Source organism: Prionailurus viverrinus, chromosome C1 (genome assembly GCF_022837055.1).
Source record: "Prionailurus viverrinus isolate Anna chromosome C1, UM_Priviv_1.0, whole genome shotgun sequence".
In the NCBI taxonomy this organism is placed as follows: domain Eukaryota; kingdom Metazoa; phylum Chordata; class Mammalia; order Carnivora; family Felidae; genus Prionailurus; species Prionailurus viverrinus.
The window spans coordinates 65,848,970-65,873,616 of NC_062568.1; the positions used below are offsets into that span (position 1 = coordinate 65,848,970).

Sequence of the window (24,647 nt, forward strand, 5' to 3'; positions counted from 1 at the left end):
ATTTTAAACCTTGCCTAGGAATGACTGATTTTGACATACTGTTAATATATATGTATATTATCATATACATATATATATATATATATATATATATATGAAACCTACATATCCTAACTTGCCATAAAAGACCTGAGTTAAACATTATACATGATAGCCAAGATATGAAAATAACCTAGATGTCTGTTGATGGATAAATGGATGAAGAAAATGTGGTATAAATATACAGAGGAATATCATTCACCCTTAAAAAAGAAGGAAATCCTGTCATTTGCAAAAAACATGGATGAACCTGAAAGAGACTATGCTAAGTGAAATAAGCCAGACATGGAATGACAAATACTTTATGACTTTGCTTATATATGGAATCTAAAAAGTCAACCTCATAGAAGCAAAGAGTAGAGTGGTGATTACCAAGGACTATGGGGGATGAAGAAAGGAAAATAGGGAAATATTGGTCAGAGGGTCTAAAGCTTCAGTTGTGTGGGATGAATAAATTCTGAAGATCTAATATATAACATGGTGAATATGATTAATAATACTGTATCATATAGTTCAAAATTGCTAGGACAGTAGACCTTAATAATTCTCACCAAAGGGAAATAAAAAGGAAAAGAAAAAAAAAGGAAAAGAAAAGAAAAGAAAAGAAAAGAAAAGAAAAGAAAGGAAAAGAAAAAAGGTAACTATGTCAGGAGACAAATATGTTAACCAGCTTAATTGTGGTCATCCTTTCACAATGTATACGTATATGAACACATCATGTTATACATTTCAAATAGATACAATTTTTATTTGTCAAACATACCTCAATAAAGCTGAAAAACAAAATGAACCAAAATAAAACACTTGCATTAAGTAGTAAATTTGTGACATGGAACTACTTTTCAAAACAATCATTGAGGGGCGCCTGGGTGGCTCAGCCAGTTAAGCGTCCGACTTCGGCTCAGGTCATGATCTCAGGGTTTGTGAGTGCGAGCCCTGCGTCGGGCTCTGTGCTGACAGCTCGGAGTCTGGAGCCTGCTTTGGATTCTGTGTCTCCTTCTCTCTCTGCCCCTCCCCCACTTGTGCTCTATCTCTATCAAAAATAAATAACTGTAAAAAAAATTTAAAAAACAATCATTGAATGCTTATTGAATACTTACTATGCATATAGCAGTTTGGAAGAATCAAAGAAAGCTCAAATTCTTCACCCTTGCAGAGTTAGCAAGGCATAAATTACAATTCATGAGATATGTAACAATTCAATAAAAACTTTTCAAATGAATAACATATAAAGTAAATGTTATATCACTATTTTTATAAAACCAGTTATGATAGCCATTAGCACAGTGTTTTATTAATAAAATGCTTTTGGTGATGCTGGGGATTACACTGAAAAAAACCCCAGCAATTATAATCAAGACAAAAAAATTTAATGGTTTTCATTGACTTAAAAATTACAAGATTTTTTCATTGTATAGCATTCCCTTTGGTGATAAAGGCTATTTCTGGTCAAGATTAGCAATTACCCATTGCAAAAACTGCTTTTAACTAATGAAAAATAATATGAAAATTTCTGCCATAATGTTAACACCTAGTACAGAACTTAAAAAAAAAAAGTGCAAGATTTGCTTTGATTGCAAAATATTTCTTTACTGTACTCTGCTTGACCCTAAAACTTTTAATATCTAAAATTAACTCATTGCCAGCCAGATCAATTGTGCTGAGTCTCTTAGAAGGTTATTAAGGATTTTCCATTACATAGAATGAATATTATTATTTAACATTAAATTATTAAGAGAATATATATTACACATAGAGTAAATTATCATGTTAAATAATCTAGAGATTAAATTACTGGGTGTCTGTACTGAAGAGGACACCAAGATGAGTACATAAGGGACGCTTTAGATGTAATATCTTTATAGTCTACCAAAGGGAATATAAATGGAAGATACACTGCTGACTAGATCAACCACAATCCCATGTCTAAATTCTAAGTAACTGTAGCATTCTTTCTTGTTCAACATTTCTTTTATTGGTCTATTTAAATGGCTCTCCAAAAGGAAACAGTTTGGTAATGTTATTTTTCTAGGGACAAGTAGATGGAACAGAATTAAATGTTAATTGTAACAGAAAAAAAAATAAGAATAAGTGAAAGTTTATTCTAGAGAAAATAACTAGTATAAGAAAAAATATAGGTCATAAAATAAATATAGGTCATAAAATATAGGTCAAGATAGAATTTTAAACTGAGTAAGCAATTTGATTTTGATTCTGAAAGAAAACATTTCATGGGGGAAATTTGCAGAACTAGGCAATAGGTCAAATGTTCCTATAGGTATCATACTTAGAGTTTTACAATATTTGAAAAACAAAAAAATGATTTCTAGGAGCACCTGGGTGGCTCAGTCAGTTAAGCATCTGACTCTTTCTTTCAGCTTAGGTCATGATCTCATGGTTTGTGAGATTGAGCACCCCCCCCAACCCCCGCTCCCAGTCAGGCTCTACACAGAGCACTCACGGCACAGAACCTGCTTGGAATTCTCTCTTCCTCTCTCTCTGCCCTTCCCCTGCTCATGTATGCGTGCATGCGCACACACACACTCTCTCTCTCTTTCTCAAAATAAATAAATGAACTTAAAAAAAAAAGATTTCTATGTTCCACTAACGGGCTCACTTGCTAAAATAGGTGTTTCATGCAATGAATTAGTATTCATATAGTATTATGCTGATGGTTATAATGGAATTTGAGCTTATACAGGTTAGTAAAGTGGCAGGAGCTATGGATTGTAATGTTTGTAACTAGAATAATTCAGATTCTATTTAACATTTAGTAAAAGCAGAACAATCAATTTCTCCAGTTATGATTAGATTGAACAGAAGAATGCAAATACAGATGGAAAAAGAGGTGCACAGACATTATAAGAGATTAGGAAGAAATGAGAAATGCAGCTATGGGGTGGGGGAGGGGCAGAATCACAAAACAGAGGAAAGACAAAATTTTCCTTTCTTTTAAGTACAGGATTTAACCCTGATAGGGAAAAAATCATTGCCATTCCTTTCCTTGAGTGAGAGATAAGAAGAAAATGTAAGTAAGAAAGCCCTTCCTGAGGAACGTGCCAGAATTTCGTTAATAGTGATTTTGTTCTTCCTAAGACTTCAATATTTATACTAAAATATTAACAAACATCCCCTCCCCCTCAGCATATTCTGAACAGCTGGAGCAGGATTACAGAGTGAAATAAAAGCATTCTGGGTTCTTTACACAGAAGGCCGACTTACTTCTGCCATATGGTTTCATTTAGGTCAACACTACTCTTATTTAATGTGCCTTCAGTTAATCTGGCCATATTATGATTGCTCTTAGAGTAACTCAGGCCTACTAACTATTAGTAAAACTTAATAATGAAAGAAAACCCCAGTTTGCTAATGAAAACCTAAAAACGAAATTAAAATTAACACAAAACTATTACTTGTATAATAGTTATGCATTCAAAATAATTTACCTTAGTGGCAATAATTCATTCAAAATGTCAACAAAAGCCCTTACAGTAGTAAGATCCAATATATGATTTATTTTTCAGTGTTTAACTTACCGACACAGTTAGGTTCTCCCAAATTATGTCAGAAGCAGAAATATTGGACTCCCTCCATTCCTTCAATGTATCATTGCTAGGATTATGCGGTTCTACACAGTTACACCTGAAAAGGCAAAATAAGTGTCTTTTGTGAACTAAGTACCTTTTGTCACTGTACTTGAAACAAATGTGTGATGGATTCTTCTTCTCCAGTTATAACTTTCCTCTATCTGAGAGAAAAGTAGTTAGGTCATCCTAAACTCCAAGACAGAAAGCATGATAGATATATTGTTATCTAGACATTAGACTACTCTATAGTACTTCCTCAAATGAGAGAGGTCATTTCCTCTCTGTCCCAGTGACAGGAAATCCCTAAATGTATTGGTTAGAACACAAGGCTTCGGGGGGCCTTTGAAACCAGGATGCCTCCTAGCCTTTACCATGACAATTTGCCGCTAAATTGTAAGTCATGTGGTAAAAATGATAAATATCCAAATTATTATATCCAAATTATATCCAAATTATTATAAATTACTTATTTTTATTAATATTATATAACCATATCAATTAAAGTTGTAGTTAATTTATATTCTAAAAGTCATTTATAGTTTTACTAATTAGGCTGAAGCAAGTACTCTAGGTCTCAAAAAAATCAATCAGTACACGAAAGCTTTTTTAATACCTACTATATAGAAGGTAACACAATGAATGCCAGGTAGGGATAAGAGAAGACAGAAAATGCAAGATTTGGGCATAGTACTGTTACTATGTAATAGAAAACAGTTTTTGACTTCACGGTTCTTTATAACTTTATAAATAAATCAGAAGAAGACACAAGAAAAAATTACCAATGGTCTCAAATGTTAGTTTCAATTTACAAATTGTTTGTTTCCAAAAATTAATTCATAAGCTGACTATTTGTCCTTCAGAAAACAGTTTCTTACAGAAGCATTTTATAAAAATGGTGGTTGGACTCCCAGATTAACCCATATATATATACTACATAACTTAAAAGTTATTTGGACTGCTGTATTAGTGGTATTAATCAAACTATAGAACCTGACTACCATTACTAATATTATTTCTGTAGAAAAATATCTTATAGTTTCTACTTGGTAAATCCCTCTGCCTAATTAGACAATAGTCTCTCTTATGTCTTCTACTTCAGACACTTATTCGTTCACTTATTCTTCAAAGAATATCGGGTGTCTATTTATTATTGCAAGAGACTCTACTTGACACACAAAAAGCATGCTTCCTGCTCTCACTAAGGAAGATTAGAAGATTCCTCGGCTGGGCTCACTTGGGGTTGGACCTCTAAGAGGGTAAAGTGTTCCAGTGAGAAAACTGGTGACAAAGGTTTTAAGGGACTGCGATATAGAAGCATTGGCTACTATGGGCAGCTGCAGTGACCCCCATGGTGGCAGAGGGAGAGCTATAGCAAAAGGGAAACAAAGGAGCCTGAGATGCAGTAGTAGACATACATTAATGCAATTTATTTAAAACTATAGGTTACTAAGTCCCAGGCACAGGCTGGCTGTACATAAAGCTCTATTCTTTGCTGGCTGCATGGCCATGGGAAGACCACTCAAACACTCTAAATCTTGGTTTCCAAATGCAATAAAGTCTTGCTCAGGAGAATCCCAAAGAAAGTCTGGACTAAGACAAGGGCTCATACTAAGCAAAGAAGTATAGTAAAAGGTAAAGCTGAAGATGTTGAAACTAATTGAGAGTCTGACTATACACTTGATTCCAGATATCCTCCCTCTACAACTATACACTAATACTTCCCTTCTCCAGAAAAGTTATATTTCCCCCCCCCCCAACAAAAAAAGGTTAGAGTTTCCAAGAATCTTTAGTCAAGCTGATTAGTAAGGTCTTCTGCTGTACAAAGCCAGTCCATAAGGAGTACGAGATATGGCTGTTATTTCAAATGTGCCAATCCCATCACAAAGTAATGAGACACATGAAATAGGCCTAAAGAAAAGAAAAAATGAATCTGTAAAAACTCATCTTAAAGAAATAAAGGAATATGAATTACCTGTCATAGAATTAAAATAACCATGATAAGGACTCTCCATGAACTCAAGAAAACAATGAACAAAAAAAATGAGAATATCTGCAAAGAGATAGAAAATACTAAAAAGAACCAAACAGAAATTTTGGAGCTAAAAAATATGATGACTAGACTGAAAAATTATCTAGAGCAATTCAACATTAAGCTCAATCCAGCAGAAGACTCAGTGAACTCAAAGATAAGCCATTTGAAATTTTCTAGTCAGAAAAAACAGAATGAAAAACAAAATGAAGAAAGCCTAAGAATTATATGAAATACTATTAAGCAGACCAATATATACATTATGGAAGTCCCAGAAGAAAAAGAAAGAGAATAAGGAACAAAAAGCTTACTTAAAGAAAGCTTTCCAAATCTGAAGGGAAACTGACATCCGGATTTAAGAAGCCCATAGAACTTCAATCACAGTGAATTCAAAGAAATCCACACTGAGACACATTATAATTAAACTGTCAAAAGTCAAAGAGATAGAATTCAGAAAGCAGCAAGAGAAAAGCAATTCTCATGTAAGAGAACCTCCATAAGACTTTCAGTGGATTTTTCAGCAAGAACTTTGTAGAAGGGAGTAGGATGATATAGTCAAAGTGCTGAAAGGGAATCTATCAACCAAGAATGCTATGTCTGGCAAAACTGTTCTTCAAAAATGAAGGAGAGATAAAAATGTTCCAGAACTGGGGGCAGGGGAGTGGGGTGGGGGAAAGCTGAGGGAGTTCATCACCACTAGACCTACTTTGCAAAAATGGTAAAGGAAATTCTTCAGTGCGAAGCAAACAGACCCTGAAAAGCAACACAAAAGTATATGAAAGTATACAGACACAAAAGATTACTGTAATGGAGGGGTGTCAAAAATCGCTTTTTAAACTTTATTTATTTCGAGAGAGACAGTGAGAGAGAGAGGAGGAGGGGTGCAAGGAGAGGGAGAAGGAGAGAGAATCCCAAGCAGGCTCCACATTAAGTGAGGAGCCTGACATAAGTCTTGAACCCACGAGCCATGAGATCATGACCTGAGCCTAAGTCCAACACCCAACTGACTGAGCCACCCATGTGCCCCCCAAATCACTTTTAATCCTGATCTAAAAGTTAAAGAACAAAAGACTAAAAAATCACCTATTTTACCCATCCTCCCATCCACCTCCCCTCTGGTAACCATTAGTGTGTTCTCTATAGTTAAGAATCTGCTTCTTGGTTTCTCTCTCTCTCTCTCTCTCGTTTCCCTTTTGCTCATTTGTTTTTTTCTTAAGTTCTCAACACCTCACTTTAAACAATGCATAGCATCCTGACAGAAGAGAAATAAGGAAACAGAAGACTTAAACAACACTATAGACCAAATGAACCTAACAGCGTATATAGAATATTTCAGCCAACAGCAGCAGAATACAGTTTTCTCAAGTACATACAAAATATGCTCCAGAACAGATCACATGTTATGTCACAAAGCTACGCCTAACAGATTTTAAAAGACTGAAATCATACTAAATATATTTTCCAACCACAATGTAATAAAACCAGAAAACAGTAAGAGAAAGAAAACCAGAAAATTCACAAATACATGGAAATGAAACAACACACTCTTGAACAATGAATAAATCAAAGAAGATATCAAAAGAAAAGTTAGGAAATATCTTGATACAAATGAAAATGAAAATATAATATAATTAAACTTATGGTATACAGCAAAAGCAGTATTGAGAAGGAAGTTTATAGCAGTAAATGCCTACATTAAAAATGAGGACAGGGCGCCTGGGTGGCGCAGTCAGTTAAGCGTCCGACTTCAGCCAGGTCACGATCTCGCGGTCCGTGAGTTCGAGCCCCGCATTGGGCTCTGGGCTGATGGCTCAGAGCCTGGAGCCTGTTTCCGATTCTGTGTCTCCCTCTCTCTCTGCCCCTCCCCCGTTCATGCTCTGTCTCTCTCTGTCCCAAAAATAAATAAAAACATTGAAAAAAAAATTAAAAAACAAAAAATGAGGACAAATCTCAAACAACCTAACTTTAAATCACAAGGAACTAGAAAAAGAAGAACAGACTAAGCCTAAAGTTAGCAGAGGAAAGGAAATAATAAAAATCAGAGCAGAAATAAATGAAAGGGATTAGAAAAATAGAAAAGATCAATGAAACAGAGTTTGTGTTATGAAAAGATCAATGAAAGTGACAAATTTTTAGCTAGACTAAGGCAAAAAATAGAGAAGACTCAAGACTGGAAATGAAGGAGGAGGCATTACAACTGATGGCTCTGAAATTAAAAGCTATTAAGAGATTACTATGAGTAATTATTTGTCAACAAATTGGATAACCTAGAAGAAATGGACAAATTCCTAGAAACAGGCAATCTACCAAAACAGAATCATGAAGAAATAGAAATTTTGAACAGACCTATAACTCATAAGGAGACTGATTCAGTAATAAAAAATCTCCCAACAAAGCCCATGACCAGATGGCTTCACTGGTGAATTCTACCAAACATTTAGAGAAGAAGTGATGTTAATCCTTTTCAAACTCTTTCACAAAGCTGGAAAAGAAGGAGCACTTCTAAGTTCGTTTTATGAGGTCAGCATTACCCTGATACCAATGCCAGGAAAACATTCTATAAGACAAGAAAACTGTAAGGCCATATCTCTGATGTATATTTAAGCAAAAATCCCCAATAAAATACCAGCAAACCAAATTCAACAGTACATTAAAAGGATCATACGTCATGAGGAAGTGAAATTTATCCTTGGATTGCAAGGGTGGTTCAACATAGAGACATTCATCAGTATGATATACCACATTAATAGAATAAAATATAAAAATCATATGATCATCTTATTAAGTGCATAAAAGGCACTTGACAAACTCAACATCCTTTCATGATAAAAACACTGGTCAAAGAAGTAATAAATGAATTAAGCAATATTGCAGGATAAAAAATCAACATAAAAAATTCAGTTGAGTTTATATAAACTAACAATCCATAAAGAAAATGAAGAAAACAATTGTATTTACAACAGCTTCAAAAAGAATAAAATACTTAGGGGGGCGCAGTCGGTTAAGCGTCCGACTTCAGCCAGGTCACGATCTCGCGGTCCGTGAGTTCGAGCCCCGCGTCAAGCTCTGGGCTGATGGCTCAGAGCCTGGAGCCTGTTTCCGATTCTGTGTCTCCCTCTCTCTCTGCCCCTCCCCCGTTCATGCTCTGTCTCTCTCTGTCCCAAAAATAAATAAACGTTGAAAAAAAAATTAAAAAAAAAAAAGAATAAAATACTTAGGAAAACATGTAACTAAAAGCATGAAAGATCTTCTGCACTTAAAACTACAAAACACTGCTGAAAGAAATTAAAGACATGAATGAAATCATGTCTATCTAATCATAAAAATATCCATGCATTCATAGATCAGAAGACTTAATGTTGTTCAGATGTCCATATTACCTACCCAGTGATCTACAAATTCAATAAAATCCCTATCAAAATACTAATGGCATTTTTTAAAGAAATATAAAAATATAATCCTAAAATTCATATGGAACCACAAAAGACCCTGAACAGGTAAAACAATCTTGAGAAAAAAAGAATAAAGTTGGAAGTCTTACACTTCTTCATTTCAAAACACATTACAAAGCTAGAATAATCAAACAGTATGATACTGGCATGAAGACAGATATATAGACCAACAGAACTGAATAGAGACCCTAGAAATAAATCCTCATTTATGCAAGCAAAAGATCTTCAGTAAGGATGGCAAAACTACAAATGGGGAAAGGATAGTCTCTTCAAAAAATGGTGCTGGGAAAACTGGATATCCACATACAAAAGAATGAAACTGGACCTTTATCATACACTGTATATAAAAACCAATTCAAAATAGAGAAAGACTTAAAAATAAGACCTGAGACTATAAAATTTCTAGAAGAAAACAGGGGGAAAGCTTTATGACTTTGGCATTAGCAATGATTTCTTGAATGTAACACCAAAATCACAGGCAACAAAACCAAAAATATTCAGTGGACTATATCAACCTAAAAAGCTTCTACATATCAAAGGAAACAACAGAAAGAACAAACTATGGAATGAGAGAAAATGTTTACAAACTGTATTTGATGAGGTGTTAATATCCAAAATATATAAAGAGTTCCTATAACTCAATTGCAATAAAATAACCTGATTTAAAATGGGCAAAAGACTTGAATAGACATTTCTTCAAAGAAAACCTACAAATGGCCAACAGCTACATAAAAAAAAATATTCAACATCACTAATCATCAGGGAAATGCAAATCAAAACTACAATGAAGTATCACCTCACACCTGTTAGGATGACCATGATAAACAAAATCAACAAAACAAGAGGGAAGAACAGGTGTTGGTGGGGAAATTGGAACCCTTGTGCACAGCTGTCAGGAATGTAAATTGTGCAGCCACTACAGAAAATAGTATGTAGGTTCCTCAAAAAATTAAAAATAGAACTACCATATAATCCAGCAACCCCATTTCTGAGTATTTATACAAAAGAGTTGAAGCCAGGATCAGGATAATGAAGATATATTTGCATTCCCATATTCATTGCAGCATTGTTCATAATAGAGGTAGAAATAATCTAAATGTCCATCTACAGATGAATAGATACATAAAATGTGGTATATACACATAATGGAATATTATTCAGGCATTGAAAAAAGAAGGAAATCCTGTCATATGCTACAACATGGATAAACACTGAAAAAAATATGCTAAGTGGCTTATTAGCCAGTCAGAGTAGAACAAATACCTTATGATTCCAGTTATTTGAGGTACCTAAAGTAGTGAAACTTAATAGAAACAAAGTAGAATAGTGGTTTTTAGGGGTGGAGGAGGGGAAAATGGGGAATTGTTCAATGGATACAGAGTTTTAGTCAAGCAATATGAAAATGTTTAGAGATCTGCTATGTAACATCTGCTGTACTGTATACTTAAAATTTTAATAAAGAGCCAATAGGATAGAATTACTGAATTCTTGGAAAAGATTGAAGACATTGAAGCACAGAAGGCAGGAGAAAAAGAAGGCAGTCAGCAATTCCAAGAAAGATACAAGGTTTTACAAGAAAAGCATATTCCAAAGAGGAAGAAACTAAAACATGGAATGATTTTGAGCAGCTCATGCAATGTTAAAAAGGAGAATTCATTTGACCACGATGTTAAGAACATTGCTGGTTTTGATTCTTCACTATGCTGTATATTTATTGTTTTTGTGGTTGTTGTAGGGCTTGCCACATACATCCAGCTATTGGGCTCCACTAATTGCTGGCTAATTGCTCTATTGTTTTTGACAATAACCTTGGCATAAATTGCTCTGGTGATCTGATCCTATTAAATTGTAGCTCCTCTGCCGTTGAGGTCATTGTTTGAAGTTTTTCTGATCCTGGAAGGGCTCTTCTTAACTGTCTCATCCCCTGGTTCTCTCTGGTACACTAGCTAGCCTATTGTTCAGTCTGTATCTCTCATACAGCTACCTACCACGTCTTAACTGCTTTCCACCAAAACTTCTATTATTTTTGAGAGCATGTTTAGGCTCCGCTTCAAAGAAAACCAATCTCTTTGGAGAGAATTTTGGGGCTCCCCTTGGGTAAAATCTCTGAGATTTGACTCCAGAGCTGGATGCAAGGACAATGGTATGCTTTTTAATGACTGGTTCCTTTGCTTTAGGAACAGGGAGCTAGGCAGGGGCAGCAGTCAGAGTCTATGTCTGAGGTAGAACCTCCACCCTTTGGGTGGGGTCTGGGTGAATGAAAGGAGTCCTAAACTCCTAGATGCACAGACTTAGCATTAAGCTTCCATAACACATGCAGAAGTGGGGGTGGAATAATAAATTCTGGCAACGTATTCTTCTTGAGAAGATACCACTGTCCTCCTCTGGGAGCTAGGAGGAGAAGGAACCCTATGTTCTTGGCTAAACTTGCCTAGAGTGAAGCCTCTGTCATACTGAGCCAGGATCAGAGTAAGGAGAAAGCAGGTTGTGTCTCAGTGCTGAAGACTTGATGTTCTTACCAAGATTTAATAGATTTTCTTTAATTAATGTTTCTTTATTGGGGTGCCTGTGTATCTCAGGTGGTTAAGTGTCTGACTTCGGTCCAGATTGTGATCTCATGGTTTGTGGTTTCAAGCCCCATGTCAGGCTCTGTGCTGACAGTTCAGAGCCTAGAGCCTGCTTCAGACTCTGTGTCTCACTCTCTCTCTGTCCCTCCCCGACTCACACTCTGTCTTTGCCTCTCTAAAAATGAATAGGGGGCTTCTGGGTGGCTCAGTTGGTTAAGCCACTGACTTCAGCTGAGCTCATGAACTCAGTTTGTGAGTTCGAGCCCCACATCAGGCTCTGTGCTGACAGCTCAGAGCCTGGAGCTTACTTCAGATTCTGTGTCTCCCTCTCTCTCTGCCCCTCACCTGCTCATGCTCTATGTCTCTCTGTCTCTCAATAATAAAGAAAAAATTTTTAAAAAATGAATAAATATTTAAAAATAAATAAATGTTTCTTTATTTGCTGTATGCTGTTAAGACAATTTCCACAGACTTTCCATTATTTTTTAAATTTTATTTTAGAGAGACAGGGCACACAAGGGGGGAGAGGAGCAGAGGGAGAGAGAGGGCTCAGCATGGAGCCCAACGTGGGGCTTGATCCTATAATCCTGGGATCATGACCTAAGCCAAAATCAAAAGTCAGACCTCAACTGACTGAGACACCCTGGCACCCCCATTATTGCTTTTTAAAATGTTGTTCACAGGTATGGTTATTTCACCACAGAGAGGGTGTTCAGAGATCCTTATGCCATCATTCTGGAAGTATGTATTCAGAACATTGTATTAATGGCCTAGGAGTCATGATACTAGAGCCATAGAGAAGGAAATGAAATTATTGCATACTACTTGGCTCCAGTGTGAACAATATATGGAAACAACCTAAATGCCCGTCAATAGATGAATGGATAAAGATGTGGAACATACACACAATGGGATATTCAGTCATAAAAAGAATGAGATCTTGCCATTTACAATAACAAGGATGGCCAAGGATATTATTTACAATAACAAGGATATAGTGCTAAGTCAGACAAAGAAAATGCCATATGATTTCACTCATGTTAGGAATTAAGAAACAAAACAAACAAACAAAAGAGAATAACAACAACAAAACAGACTCTTGAATAAAGAGAACAAACTGGTGGCTGCCAAAGTGGGAGGTGGGTGGGGGATGGGTAAAATAGATAAATGGGGATGAAGAATACATTTATCAGGACAAGCACTGAGAAATGTATAGAACTGCTGAATCATATTGTATACCTAAAACTAATACAATACTGTATATTAATTATACTTCAATTAAAAATTTAAAAATAGAAATAACTCAATCCAGTAATTCCACTAGTAGGTATTTACCCAAAGAGAACGAAAACACTAAACTGAAAAGATGTATGCACCCCTGTGTTTACTGCAGCATGATTTACAATAGCCAAGATATGGAAGCAACTTCAGGTCCATCAACAGCCCAGGGGTTTCCAGGTAGGTGGTCTGTTCTAAAATATAAGCGTTGATTTTATAAGGGTGATTTGCCAGCTTTGCTGAAGCCACAGATTAGTTAGTATTTTTTCTTCTCCTTTTCTTAATGCCACCTACCATTCTTAAGAACAGTAAATAATGTTGTTGCCTTAGTTCTGAGTAGAAAGAAAATTAAAGCCTCCATTTGGAAATACTGAGCTGGATCTTGACTCATCCCTTTCAACCTATTTGACCTCAGAAAATCACACAACCTCTTCGGGTTTCTATGAACTCATCACACATCAAATCTAGTTATAAAAATTGTGCAGGGTTGTGTTGAGGCTTGAAAGATGTACCATAATATATGTAAAGCTGCCAGCACTATTCCTAGAATTTAGTACTCAATACAAAGTAGTTATCATTATATAAGTTTTCTATGTTGGTTATAAAGTACTTTGATATAATATTAATGATCTCACAGTTCATGAGTTTGAGCCCTGTGTCAGGCTCTGTGCTGACAGCTTAGAGCTTGGAGCCTGCTATGGATTCTGTGTCTCCCTCTCTCTTTCTGCCTCTCTCTCTCTCTCTCTCTCTCTCTCTCTCTCTCTCTCTCATTCAAAAATAAACATTAAAAAAAATGGAGCCAGTCCATTGAAAGGCGTGGTGGGCAAAGGGAGCTTCTTTTACTTACCATTGTCTTATTTCCAGTCGAAATTTATTCTGTACCAGAGCCAGATGGCTAAGGATATTCTGGAACCATGGATATTGGCCCCAATGATATATATTTTACTATTTCAAGAAAGACCAGGTAGGTTAGGGGATGACAAGGTATAGCATTAATCCATAAATTAACATATTTATAACTATGCCCACAGTTATAGTTAGAAAACAAATAGGTACCAACAACTTCATTTTTCTAAAAACTCTTATTATATAAGTATAGAAATTTTGTAAAAAGGACAGGTATCTGCAAGTCTTTTTTCTCTGCATAAATTGTTAGAACTTGAAAAAATGTAAAAAAATAAACTTTTTAAATGGTTAGGTCTAGGGGCTCCAAACTTGTGAGGAAAGAGATATATTTCATATTCCTGAAATTGTTTGGCTCTCTGGAAATGGTTCTGAGAACAAAGTAAAGGGAAGGCACTGAGGGAGGAACAAAAATACTACCTGCCTTTTCCCTGCCCCGTTCCCCAATCTCCTATGGGATTCCCAGCTAACTAAGCATGTGGGAGTAAGGAAGTCAATGGTCTGGAGAGCTACTCAGAGATCTGCCAGGTAAAACTTCAAGGTCTTCCTGATAGATGGTATCCAAACCATTGATCAGGGATCCCTAACTTAGGGCCATGTGAACATGTACCTGGATTTAGAAACTGACATATGTGCCCTAAAGTCTTCTTTTTAGAATCATTTTTTTAAAAAAGTATTTAATCTGCTACAGAGGTTAGTTATATTTGCCTAGGTAATACATAAGCTATGATTCAGGTTTCATCTGAACATGCAGAAGAATTGCCTCAAATCTTTACCAAGCCTTGTCATAAATTCAAATAATAACATAGATGACTATGGCATAGTAATGCTGCTGAAAAGAAAACTCTTAATATTCATTAGAAGCAATAGTCTCTTTCTTGTTAAAGTAAATTAGTATTATATTGTCTGAATTTGTGGCAAACGTTCTACTTTTTAGGTAGCTAACAATTAGAATTCTCCATGTTGGTCATTCTGCTAATTTACCTCAAGAGAACAAAAGGGTCCAACACCATATAGTTTAATAGGAAATGATCTGAATACTCTGAAAATGTGGTGAAAGTAAATTTATATATGATAAAAGGAAACCAAACTGGAAAATAAAGAATACACGGCAAGTTTCTTGCAGAACGGCAAGCTTCTTGCAGAAGTAACATAACAAGGGAGAAAGGTAGCACTACAACAGATGAATGGATACATCTATGTATAAATGTGTGTGTATACATACACAGATATACTTTCTCCAGCTACCGTATATTATGATGCATGTAGATATGGTATGCATATAGCTACACTTGCATGGCAGGAGACACTTTGTTTCCTACTTTAATAGTTTGATTTCTACATTTTGTAGGTGGAGGAAATGGAGTGGTAACTTATTCAAGGCCATACTGATTAGATTTGAATCCAGGTCTGCTTGACTCTGACCTCTGCTCTTTTAGCTACAGTATGCTTCCTCCAGCTGTTAACTTTGTGCCATTTCCATCAGCACAGCCAAGAAAGCGAGATGGCTCCAGAATAAATGAAGTAATCTATACCACACTGTATGATCTTCTCAGTTTCCCCTTTGGAGACACTGCTTCTTTAAGATATTCCCCCCAAACACCCTGCAGCTCTTCCTTCATATCATGGCAGCTACACTATCATCACTTCCTTTGGTACAACTGTCCGGATTCCTATTTCTCATGGCCTCATCGAAACCTGGCCACTCGGCTGGTATCACACCTCCATTCAGTATGCTTGCCCTGTGCACCATTCCCTCAGGGTTATGGTCTCTGTTTTCCAAAGTGAGTAGACTGTGTTAGTGAGAACAGTGGCATAATGTATTACTCCATTCCATTGTTCTTTCCTGTGCCTGCACCTCTCATGTTTGAAATCTCAGCAGTCCGTTCTCAGAGGCTGCACGCTGGTATAGGAAGTCTAAAAAAGCTATCTGTATGAACCCATAAGAGTTCAAAGAAGGCTCTGGAAACTAAGGTTTTATGCTCTTAAATTTCAAAAGCAGATATTTCAGATAAATAAATCAAGATAAAATGAGAAAACATCTCACTTTCCTGTTATTCACCTGTACTAATGAACTTAGTCCAAATAATTCTAATTCAAAACTCCCAAAAGAAAAGAAAAAGAAAGAAAAGAAAACTAGAGACAGCAAATGTGAAGAGATGAAATATGAGTTTGGAATAAGCTCTGTTGTTAATTTCATCCCAAATAATTTTTAGTAACTCTGGCCATAGATGGAAGGATTAATGAAAAAAAAATTCTTCAGGTGCATAAATGGCCGGGTGCCTAGGACACTGGACTTTGGATTCTCCAGCCAGAATTCCTGTTTCATTCAATTCCACGCATTTAGTTGAGTGACCTCAGACAAGTTGCTTAACCTCTATGTTGTCTTCTTAAAGTGGGGATAAGGATAGCAACCACATGGGGGTATTATGAAGGTAAAATGAGTTACTTTAGGTAAAAGCAGCTAGAAGAGGGTCCAGCATAAGCAAATCTTAACTAGGTACGAGGTATCATCACTGTTATTGTTACACAATTGTCACTACGACCAGCTCATAGACTGGGATGTTCAACAATCCAAAGGCAAGAGAATGATGGTATCTGCACTTTTTTTACATTTTTAAAAACACCGCTTATAAAATGCCAATAATTTTGACTGGTGGTATTAGATTGTTTGGCTTAAAATATACTCTTCACCAAACACATCCTCTACTTACTCTGCCCAAAACAAAGCATGTGCTCTATGCCATCTTATTTATATAAATGGCTACAGAGTGATTAGATAAACATTATAATTAAATGCCCTCATCCAGAAGTCTTTGCTTTTGTTTCAGGGCTAATGGAGGTGATCAGTCTTCCTTACATGAGAAGAGCCTGTGGCTGTCTTCTGGAAAACATAATTTGGTAGAACTCCCTTCAACATTATTACTAATTTTAGTTTCTAGGTTGCAGATGCTCTCCCTTTGCCTTTGTAGTTATTATTAGTACCTTCCTGTGTGTGCTGAACAATAATGGTTTGTGATTCATTTTTTTGAAGTCTCTTTATTGACTAAATTAGCCCCCAGTGTGCTATATAGTAAGTTAAGTATTGATTTAAGGCATAAAATCAGAGAAACTATGATCTATCTGCAGAAGTCAAACACATTTTTATGCCTGTTCTTTTTTCTTTTTCAAAAAGTATTTTGAATTAAAAAAATAATAAAATCACACTACAGAATATTTACAGAATAAAAAATGAAAAAGAAGTCTCTCATATTATTTCCACCAGTTATGGTAGTTTTTTTAAACATATTTCTTTTAGTTCTTCTTACGTATATTTTCAACATATTTATAAGCATACAATGTCTTTAATCTTTTTTATATAACACTATAATGAAAGCATTTTCCACATTGCTACATTACTCTTCATAATTATAATTTTTAGTGGATGTGACATAGTTTACTTACTCATTCATTATTACTAACCATTAAATCTGTTTCTATTAAGATGACTATTTTTTTTTTCAACGTTTATTTATTTTTGGGACAGAGAGAGACAGAGCATGAATGGGGGAGGGGCAGAGAGAGAGGGAGACACAGAATCGGAAACAGGCTCCAGGCTCTGAGCCATCAGCCCAGAGGCCGACGCGGGGCTCGAACTCACGGACCGTGAGATCGTGACCTGGCTGAAGTCGGACGCTTAACCGACTGTGCCACCCAGGCGCCCAAGATGACTATTTAAATAACACAGTGATAAGTCTTTTCTGAAAATTTATTTCCACATTTTGGAATTTGTTCTTAGAAGAGATTGTCTAAGTGCTTATACTTATCTCTCTAGGAAGTCATTTAAACTTATAGCTATATCATGAAAAAAATAGCTTTCCAAAAATATGCAGAATAACTCCCTAAAACACCAGGACTACTAGCTAATACTAAAAATGTAAATACTCTCTCCATTAAATTCTTAAAGTCTTTCTCATCTGAATTTCATTTCCACTCAAATAGCAACATCCTCTCCTTGGCCTCTAAGTACATAACTTTGGAAGTATTTCTCACTCTCATGACATTCTGCACCTTTATGTGTTAGCATTTACGTCAGCTGTAATTAAGCACTTATTTGTGTAATGTTTAATGTCTAACTTTTTCAATAGATAATATGCTACATAAGAGCAGAGACCCCATCTATGCTGTCATTTTTACATCCCAATGTCTAGCACATAGCAGGCAATGTTGCTTATTCATTCATTCATTTAATGGTTTAAAATTATTTTGTGCTGAGTACTTTGCTAAGTGCCATGGGGAAATACATAGAAATATATGACAGTCCTTGACTTTTAGAAGTTGTAATAATAATAATAATCCTTCACTATTATTATTATTTTAATATATTGTAGGAGAAAGTTCGTGGGCTTTAAAACTGGATAGATTTGAATTTGACTCTCATTTACCATTTATTGGCTATATGATATTGGGCAAATATTATGTTTTATAATTAGTCTGTTGAAGCCTCATATTGATCATCTGTAAAGCAGGATTAATACTTATTCCACAGGTTATTGTGAGGTAGAGTTATGTTTGCAAAGTTTTGTTATAGTTCATATACATTAGAAAGTATTTCATAATTTTTTTTGTTGAGTGAATGAATAAAGTCCTGCTAATTTGGATTTGCTTCCTTCCCCTCCCCCTCCCCCCATCCACTTTATTCACTTTCTTCCCATTACCATTGTCTGAGTCAATAGTCAGAAGTTAAACATTTCACACCTAGGTTATTGATCCTTTCTCTACTTTATATTATCACCTTCTAATCTATTATCACATAATTCTTCCCAGAGCTTTGTCATCATCCCCAAGTTTTTACCATATAAAACTTATTACAACACTTAAGGATCCATCCCAACTGGTCCCAGGAGTCCATTCTGTCTACCTCAGGGCCCTTGACTTTAATTATGACATGCTCATGTGGAACTTACAACAAAGAAAGAGAAAAACATAGACATTCCATATATAATAAACTCAAGGGTTTCTTCCATGAATATTTGTTCTATGAATATTTCCCAACTTCCCAGAGTAGTTTGTTACTTCTTCCTCCAGGATTTTATACACATATCTAGTATAAATACTGCGCTAAGCTGCAATTATTTGAGTATGCATTGCCTCTAGCTCCCTTCTCATTCATTGATTCAACAAATACTTGATGTGCAGCACAATGTACAAAGGGCATCTGTAGGCTCTTCTTGATAATCACTGAGCTCCTTGAGAGTGGAGACCACATCTTGCTTATTTTCATACTACCAGCACTAACACAATACAGAGAAGACGAATGGGCACTGAAGGAATGAGAAGAGAATGTGTGACGAAAATGGAAAATCTACTTATTATACCTTAAAAGTTTTGCTCTATTCTATCTTTTAGGTTGCTCTTTTCCTGAAATGGGAAGTCAATTTGGTTATGGGGAACTGATTTGATGAGCACCACCTGGCCCTAATTAGCTAATCCTATAACTTGCCATAGGATGAATTTCCCAGACTCCAGTCGAACACTTTGAAATATACAGAGAAAACAAGGCTTTCTTTCTCATAATCTTATCTCCTTTATCCCAAATATTATAGGTTTGATAGGCATCCTTCCAGATCTCTTATTTCCTATGTATTTAAAATATACTTCCTATGCATTTTTGAGAGTTAAAACATTGTCTCTAGAAGGCTGCTCTCAGGGGCTTACCTAAGGCCACAAAACAAGATATTGGTGCAGATTTCTATCCCCAAACTTTTAAGCCAAGTTGTTATCAAGCTTCTTAAAAATAACAAGCTGATGTAGGGCTTCAACACGATGTAGTAAAACTCATCTCTAGCCAAGACTTTTTTCCCTCCTTGTCAAATGCCTATTTATGGGTAATAGAAATAAGTACTTTATGTTCTAATAAGCTCTAAAATAAGAATCCATTTTACCTCCATTATTCAAATATTTACGCTTCTTATCCCTCTATTTTTATATTTTTTTACTCCTGCTAGAAATTAAAAACTGCTTGAAGGTCATATAAAAAGACCTAAGTACAATACAAGTTTATCCAAATGCTTCTATATTCTAAATATTAATAATAAAAATTACTTTGGCAAACCAGTGGCCTATAATGTAGTACAGCATCAACACGGTTCAACTAGATGTTAGATGGCTAAGGTTTTAGCCCCAGTTCTTCCACTTGGGTCAGCCATAAACCCTTCTGAGCCTCTGCTTTTGGGTTTTTTTTTTCTTGTTTCAAGTTTTTTTTAGCCCTCAAAAGAGGTAATATTCATTCAACACTTATTTAGGCAACAAATATTGAGTATCTACTTTGTGCCAGGAACTGATTCAGACATCGGAAAAGCAGGGATCAAAACAGACTAAATTCCCTCCCCTCATGGACCATTTACTCTAGGAATGGAACAGACAATAAATTAGATTGACAGGCAAAGGTACCACTTTAAATAAGCACAAAACTACATGTTGGTGAGGATGTAGATCAATGGGAACTCTCATACATTGCTGGTGAGAATGAAAAATGGTACAACCACCTTGGCAGTTTCTTACAGAGTTAAGATACACCCTTTCATAAATCCCAGCAATCCTGATTCTAGGTATTTACCCAAGAGAAAATGAAAACATAGCCCAAATAAAGTCCTGCAGGTGAAGCAATATAGCCCCAAAGCAGAAACAACCCAAATGACAATCAATTTGTGATTGGATAGACAATTTGTGGTACGATCATACAGTGGAGTACTACCCAATTAAAAAAAAAAGGAATAAATTGATGCATGCAACAAAATGAGTAAATCTCAATAGTATTTAAAATAAATGAAAAAAAGCTAGACACAAAAGGCTCCATACTCTATAATTCTATTTATATGAAATTCTAGAAAAGGCAAAACTTTGGAGACAGAAGTCTTATCAGTGATTGTCAGAAGATGTGGGTTGGGTGATGGATTCACTGCCAAGGGGCGTAAGGAAACATTTTGGGAAATGCTCTATATTTCAACTATGGTGCTATTCATTTGTCAAGACTCATTTAAGGATTACTTAAAAGGGGGTATATTTTATTGTATGTAAATGATACCCCAATAAATCTTACATTTAAAAATATAAGTCAATTATATAATATTTTAGATAAGAAAGGGAGAGAGAGGAGGACGTTGAAATTTTAGATAGAAAGTCCTCAAGTAGCAAATTTTGAAGAAACTAAAGGAACAAGCCACATAGATATCTGGAGAAGGGCATTCAGGCAAAAGGAAGACCAAGTATGCAGATGGAGAGGCAGAAACATGACCAGTGTGTTTCAGGAAGGGCAAGCATATCAGGGTGACTGGAGCAGAGCGGTGAAGAAGTAGGAGATGAGAGAGAACAGATCCCACAACAGCTGCAAGATAATGGCAAACTATCAGGAGGCTTTGAGGTGCAGAGTGACATGAGGTGACTTACGTCTTAAGAGAATAAACCCAGCAGCTTCATAGAGAACAGTCTATGAGAGACCAAGTGTAAAATCAGGAGCACTAGTTGGAGGACAACTGTAATAATTTACACAAGAGATTATGGAGGTAGAGAAAGTGGTAAAGGGTGTTCAGATTCTATACAAAGCCATTTGATTTGCTGAGAAATCTAGGTGTGTGAGAAGGAGAGTCAAGAATAAAGCACTTTTTTTTTTAGTCTACACAGTTGAAAGGACGGGGATGCCATTGGCAGGAGGAGAGACTTGAGAGAGCTTCCTCTTACAACCTAACACAAATAGGACTAAACTATAAGCATCTACCCAGTATGTTAGTTTGCTAGAGCTGCCGTACGAAAATACCACAGACTGGGGGGCTTAAACATCAGAAAGTTATTCTCTCACAGTTCTGGAGGCTGGGAGTCCAAGATCCAATGCCAGCAGGGTTGGTTTCCTCTGAGGCCTCTCTCTTTGTGCAGATGGCTGCCCTCTTGCTGTGTCTTCACAGGATCTTTTTGTTGTGTAAGTACATCCCAGTGTCTCCGTGTGTCCAAATTTTTCTCTTATAAGGACACCAGTCAAATTTCATTAGGACTCACCCATATGACCTCACTTAACCTAAATCACTTTAAAAAAATTTTTTTTAATGTTTATTCATTTTTGAGATACAGAGACAGAATGCAAGCTGGGGGGGGGGGCTGGTGACAGAGAAAGAGAGGGTGACAGAACGTGAAGCAGGCTTCAGGCTCTGGACTGTCAGCTCTGAGCCGGAGGCGGGGCTCAAACCCATGGACCGTGAGATCCTGACCTGAGCAGAAGTTGGATGCTTAAGTGACCTAGCCACCTAGGCACCCCGTAAATCACTTCTTTTAAAAGCCCTGTTTCCAAATGTAGCCACATTCTGAGTACCTGGCTTCCACATACAAATTTTGAGGAAACAAAATTCAGCCCAAAACATCCAGTAATATGATTTCAGAGTGAGTAGGACCATCTTCCTTATCCTCCAAAAACTTGATTTTAGAATTAAAAAAAAATTGTGTTGGGTGTTTTATTCTTTTAGATATCAAAATTTTAAAAACTTAGAATAAATAAAACTGGACTCCTACAAATCATCTTTAGAGCAAGTTCTAACAGACCAGGTACCTATGCAATGAAGACATGAGCAACACTGGAGTAAATGGAAGCAACAGAACCGGCCTGGACACAACCTCACAGAGACTAGCAATGAGTGTTCACTATACAACATAGTTTGCTACCCTTCACATACTATGCAAACAGGCTTGCCAAGAGATTGTTTATAAAGATAGGTTTTGGGGTGGTATACCGTTCTGCCTGCCACTGAGAACTGTAACCATAGAATGTTTTTATGAAGTGAATGCCTTCCTTTCCCGAGTTGTATATACATACTTCTTCACTTGACGTTTTCCTGTTTGTTAAAAAATAAATGTGAAGTGCATAAGCTGAACACCTTATATCATCAAGAAATTCATTTATAAAAAAATAGGCTAAGCTAACTGAATTTGGTTAGTTTTATAAATATCTAGTAAGGAATAGTCTTCAGAGCAATTAGCATATTAATTTCAATAATTAAAGGGAAGTGTTTCTTCCTCCCAAACAAGTTATTAGCAACGTCTCTAAGCATTCATTCAGCGTGACTAATACTATAAAGAACATAGCAGTTACACTTAAAATATCCAGCAAAAGTGACATGAATGAATAAATAACGTAGCAACCTTTTACATGAACAAGAATAATTTTCCATCCCAATAGGAATGGCAGATACCCTGAGTAAAATTATCAAATCACATACAAAGTGCCAACACTGGCATTATACTCATCTCATAAAGAATTCATGGCAATGTGCCCAGCAGGTGAAATATTCCAAAAGCAGGATACTGGTACTGTTTTAGCCTGTCATCAGGTACCAAAAATGGCTGGACAGTGAATCAGTTAGGAATTAAGCCTCATGTGCCATCTCCAGGAGTTGAGGCTATATGATTCACTTGACAGATTTAACTTTTAAAAAGACTTTATTTTTAGAGTATTAGGTTCACAGCAATATTGAGCAGAAGATACGTATACCATATACCCCCTACCTGAATGCATTTATCACTTCCCCCATTATCAACCAGAGTGGAACATTTGCTGTAATTGATTAACCAAATTAACATACCATTATGATTGAAAGTCCACAGTTCACGTTAGGATTCACTCTTGGTGTTGGACATTCCATGGGATTGGAAACATTTACAATAAGATGTATCCACCATTATGGTATCATACAGAGTAGTCCTAAAAATCCTGTTTTATTAATGTTAAGTTTTACAAGTTCTTTGTAGGTTTTAGATAACAGTTCTTTACTAGACATGTCTTTTGCAAATATATGCTCCCAGTCTGTGGCTTGTCTTTTCAATCTCTTGACATTATCTTTCGCCAAGCAGAAAATTTTAATTTTAATAAGGCCCATCTTTAATTTTTCTTTCATGAATCATACCTTTGGTGTTGTATGTGAAGAGTCATAGCTTTACATCTAGATTTTCTCCTATATTATATTCTAGGATTTTTATAATTTTGCATTTTACAGTTAGGGATATGATCCATTTTGAGTTAATTTTTGTGAAGAGTATACAGTCTGTGTCTAGATTCATCTTTTTTTTTTTTGCATGTGGATTTTTAGCTGTTCCAGCACCATTAGTTGAAAGACTAGCTTTGCTCCATTGTATTTGTTTTTGCTTCTTTGTCAAAGATTAGTTGACTATATTTATGGGGGTATATTTCTGGGCTCTCTATTCTGTTCCATTGGTCTATTTGTCCATTCTTTTGTCAATACCTCACTGTCTGGATTACTTAGCTTTATAGTAAGTGTTGAAGTCAGGTAGTGCCATATCCTCCAACTTTGTTCCCCTTCATTACTGTGTTGGCTATTCTGAGTCTTTTGCCTTTCCATATAAACTCTAGAATCAGTTTGTAGATGTCCATAGAATAACTTTCTGGGGTTCTACTTGGGATTGTGTTGCATCTATAGATCAAATTGGGAAGAAATGACACCTTGACAATATTGAGTTTTCCTGTCAATGATCATGTACTCTCCATTTATTTAGTTTTTCTTTTATTTGTTTCATCAGAGTTTTGTTGTTTTCCTCATATAAATGTTGTACAAATTGTGTTAGATTTATATCTAACTATTTTTTTGGAGTGCTAATGTAAATGGTATTGTGTTTTTAATTTGAAATTCCATTTGTTCCTTGCTAGTATTTAGGAAAGTGATTGACTTTTGTACATCAACCTTGTGTTCTGAAGCCTTGCTATAATCACTTATTGCCTCTAGGAGTGTTTTGTCGATTCTTCCAGATTTTCTAT

General features: G+C 35.9%; 1 protein-coding gene across 3 annotated transcripts in view; it reads right to left on the minus strand.

Annotated features, from left to right (window-relative positions):
• Positions 1–24,647, minus strand: part of SLC4A10 (solute carrier family 4 member 10) — a 212,870-nt gene that overhangs the window by 41,995 nt on the left and 146,228 nt on the right. For all 3 annotated transcript variants that reach the window (XM_047870584.1, XM_047870583.1, XM_047870585.1), the window contains one exon: positions 3,576–3,681. In XM_047870584.1, coding sequence (XP_047726540.1) covers positions 3,576–3,681 — 106 coding nt within the window. The remainder of the gene's footprint in view (positions 1–3,575; positions 3,682–24,647) is intronic.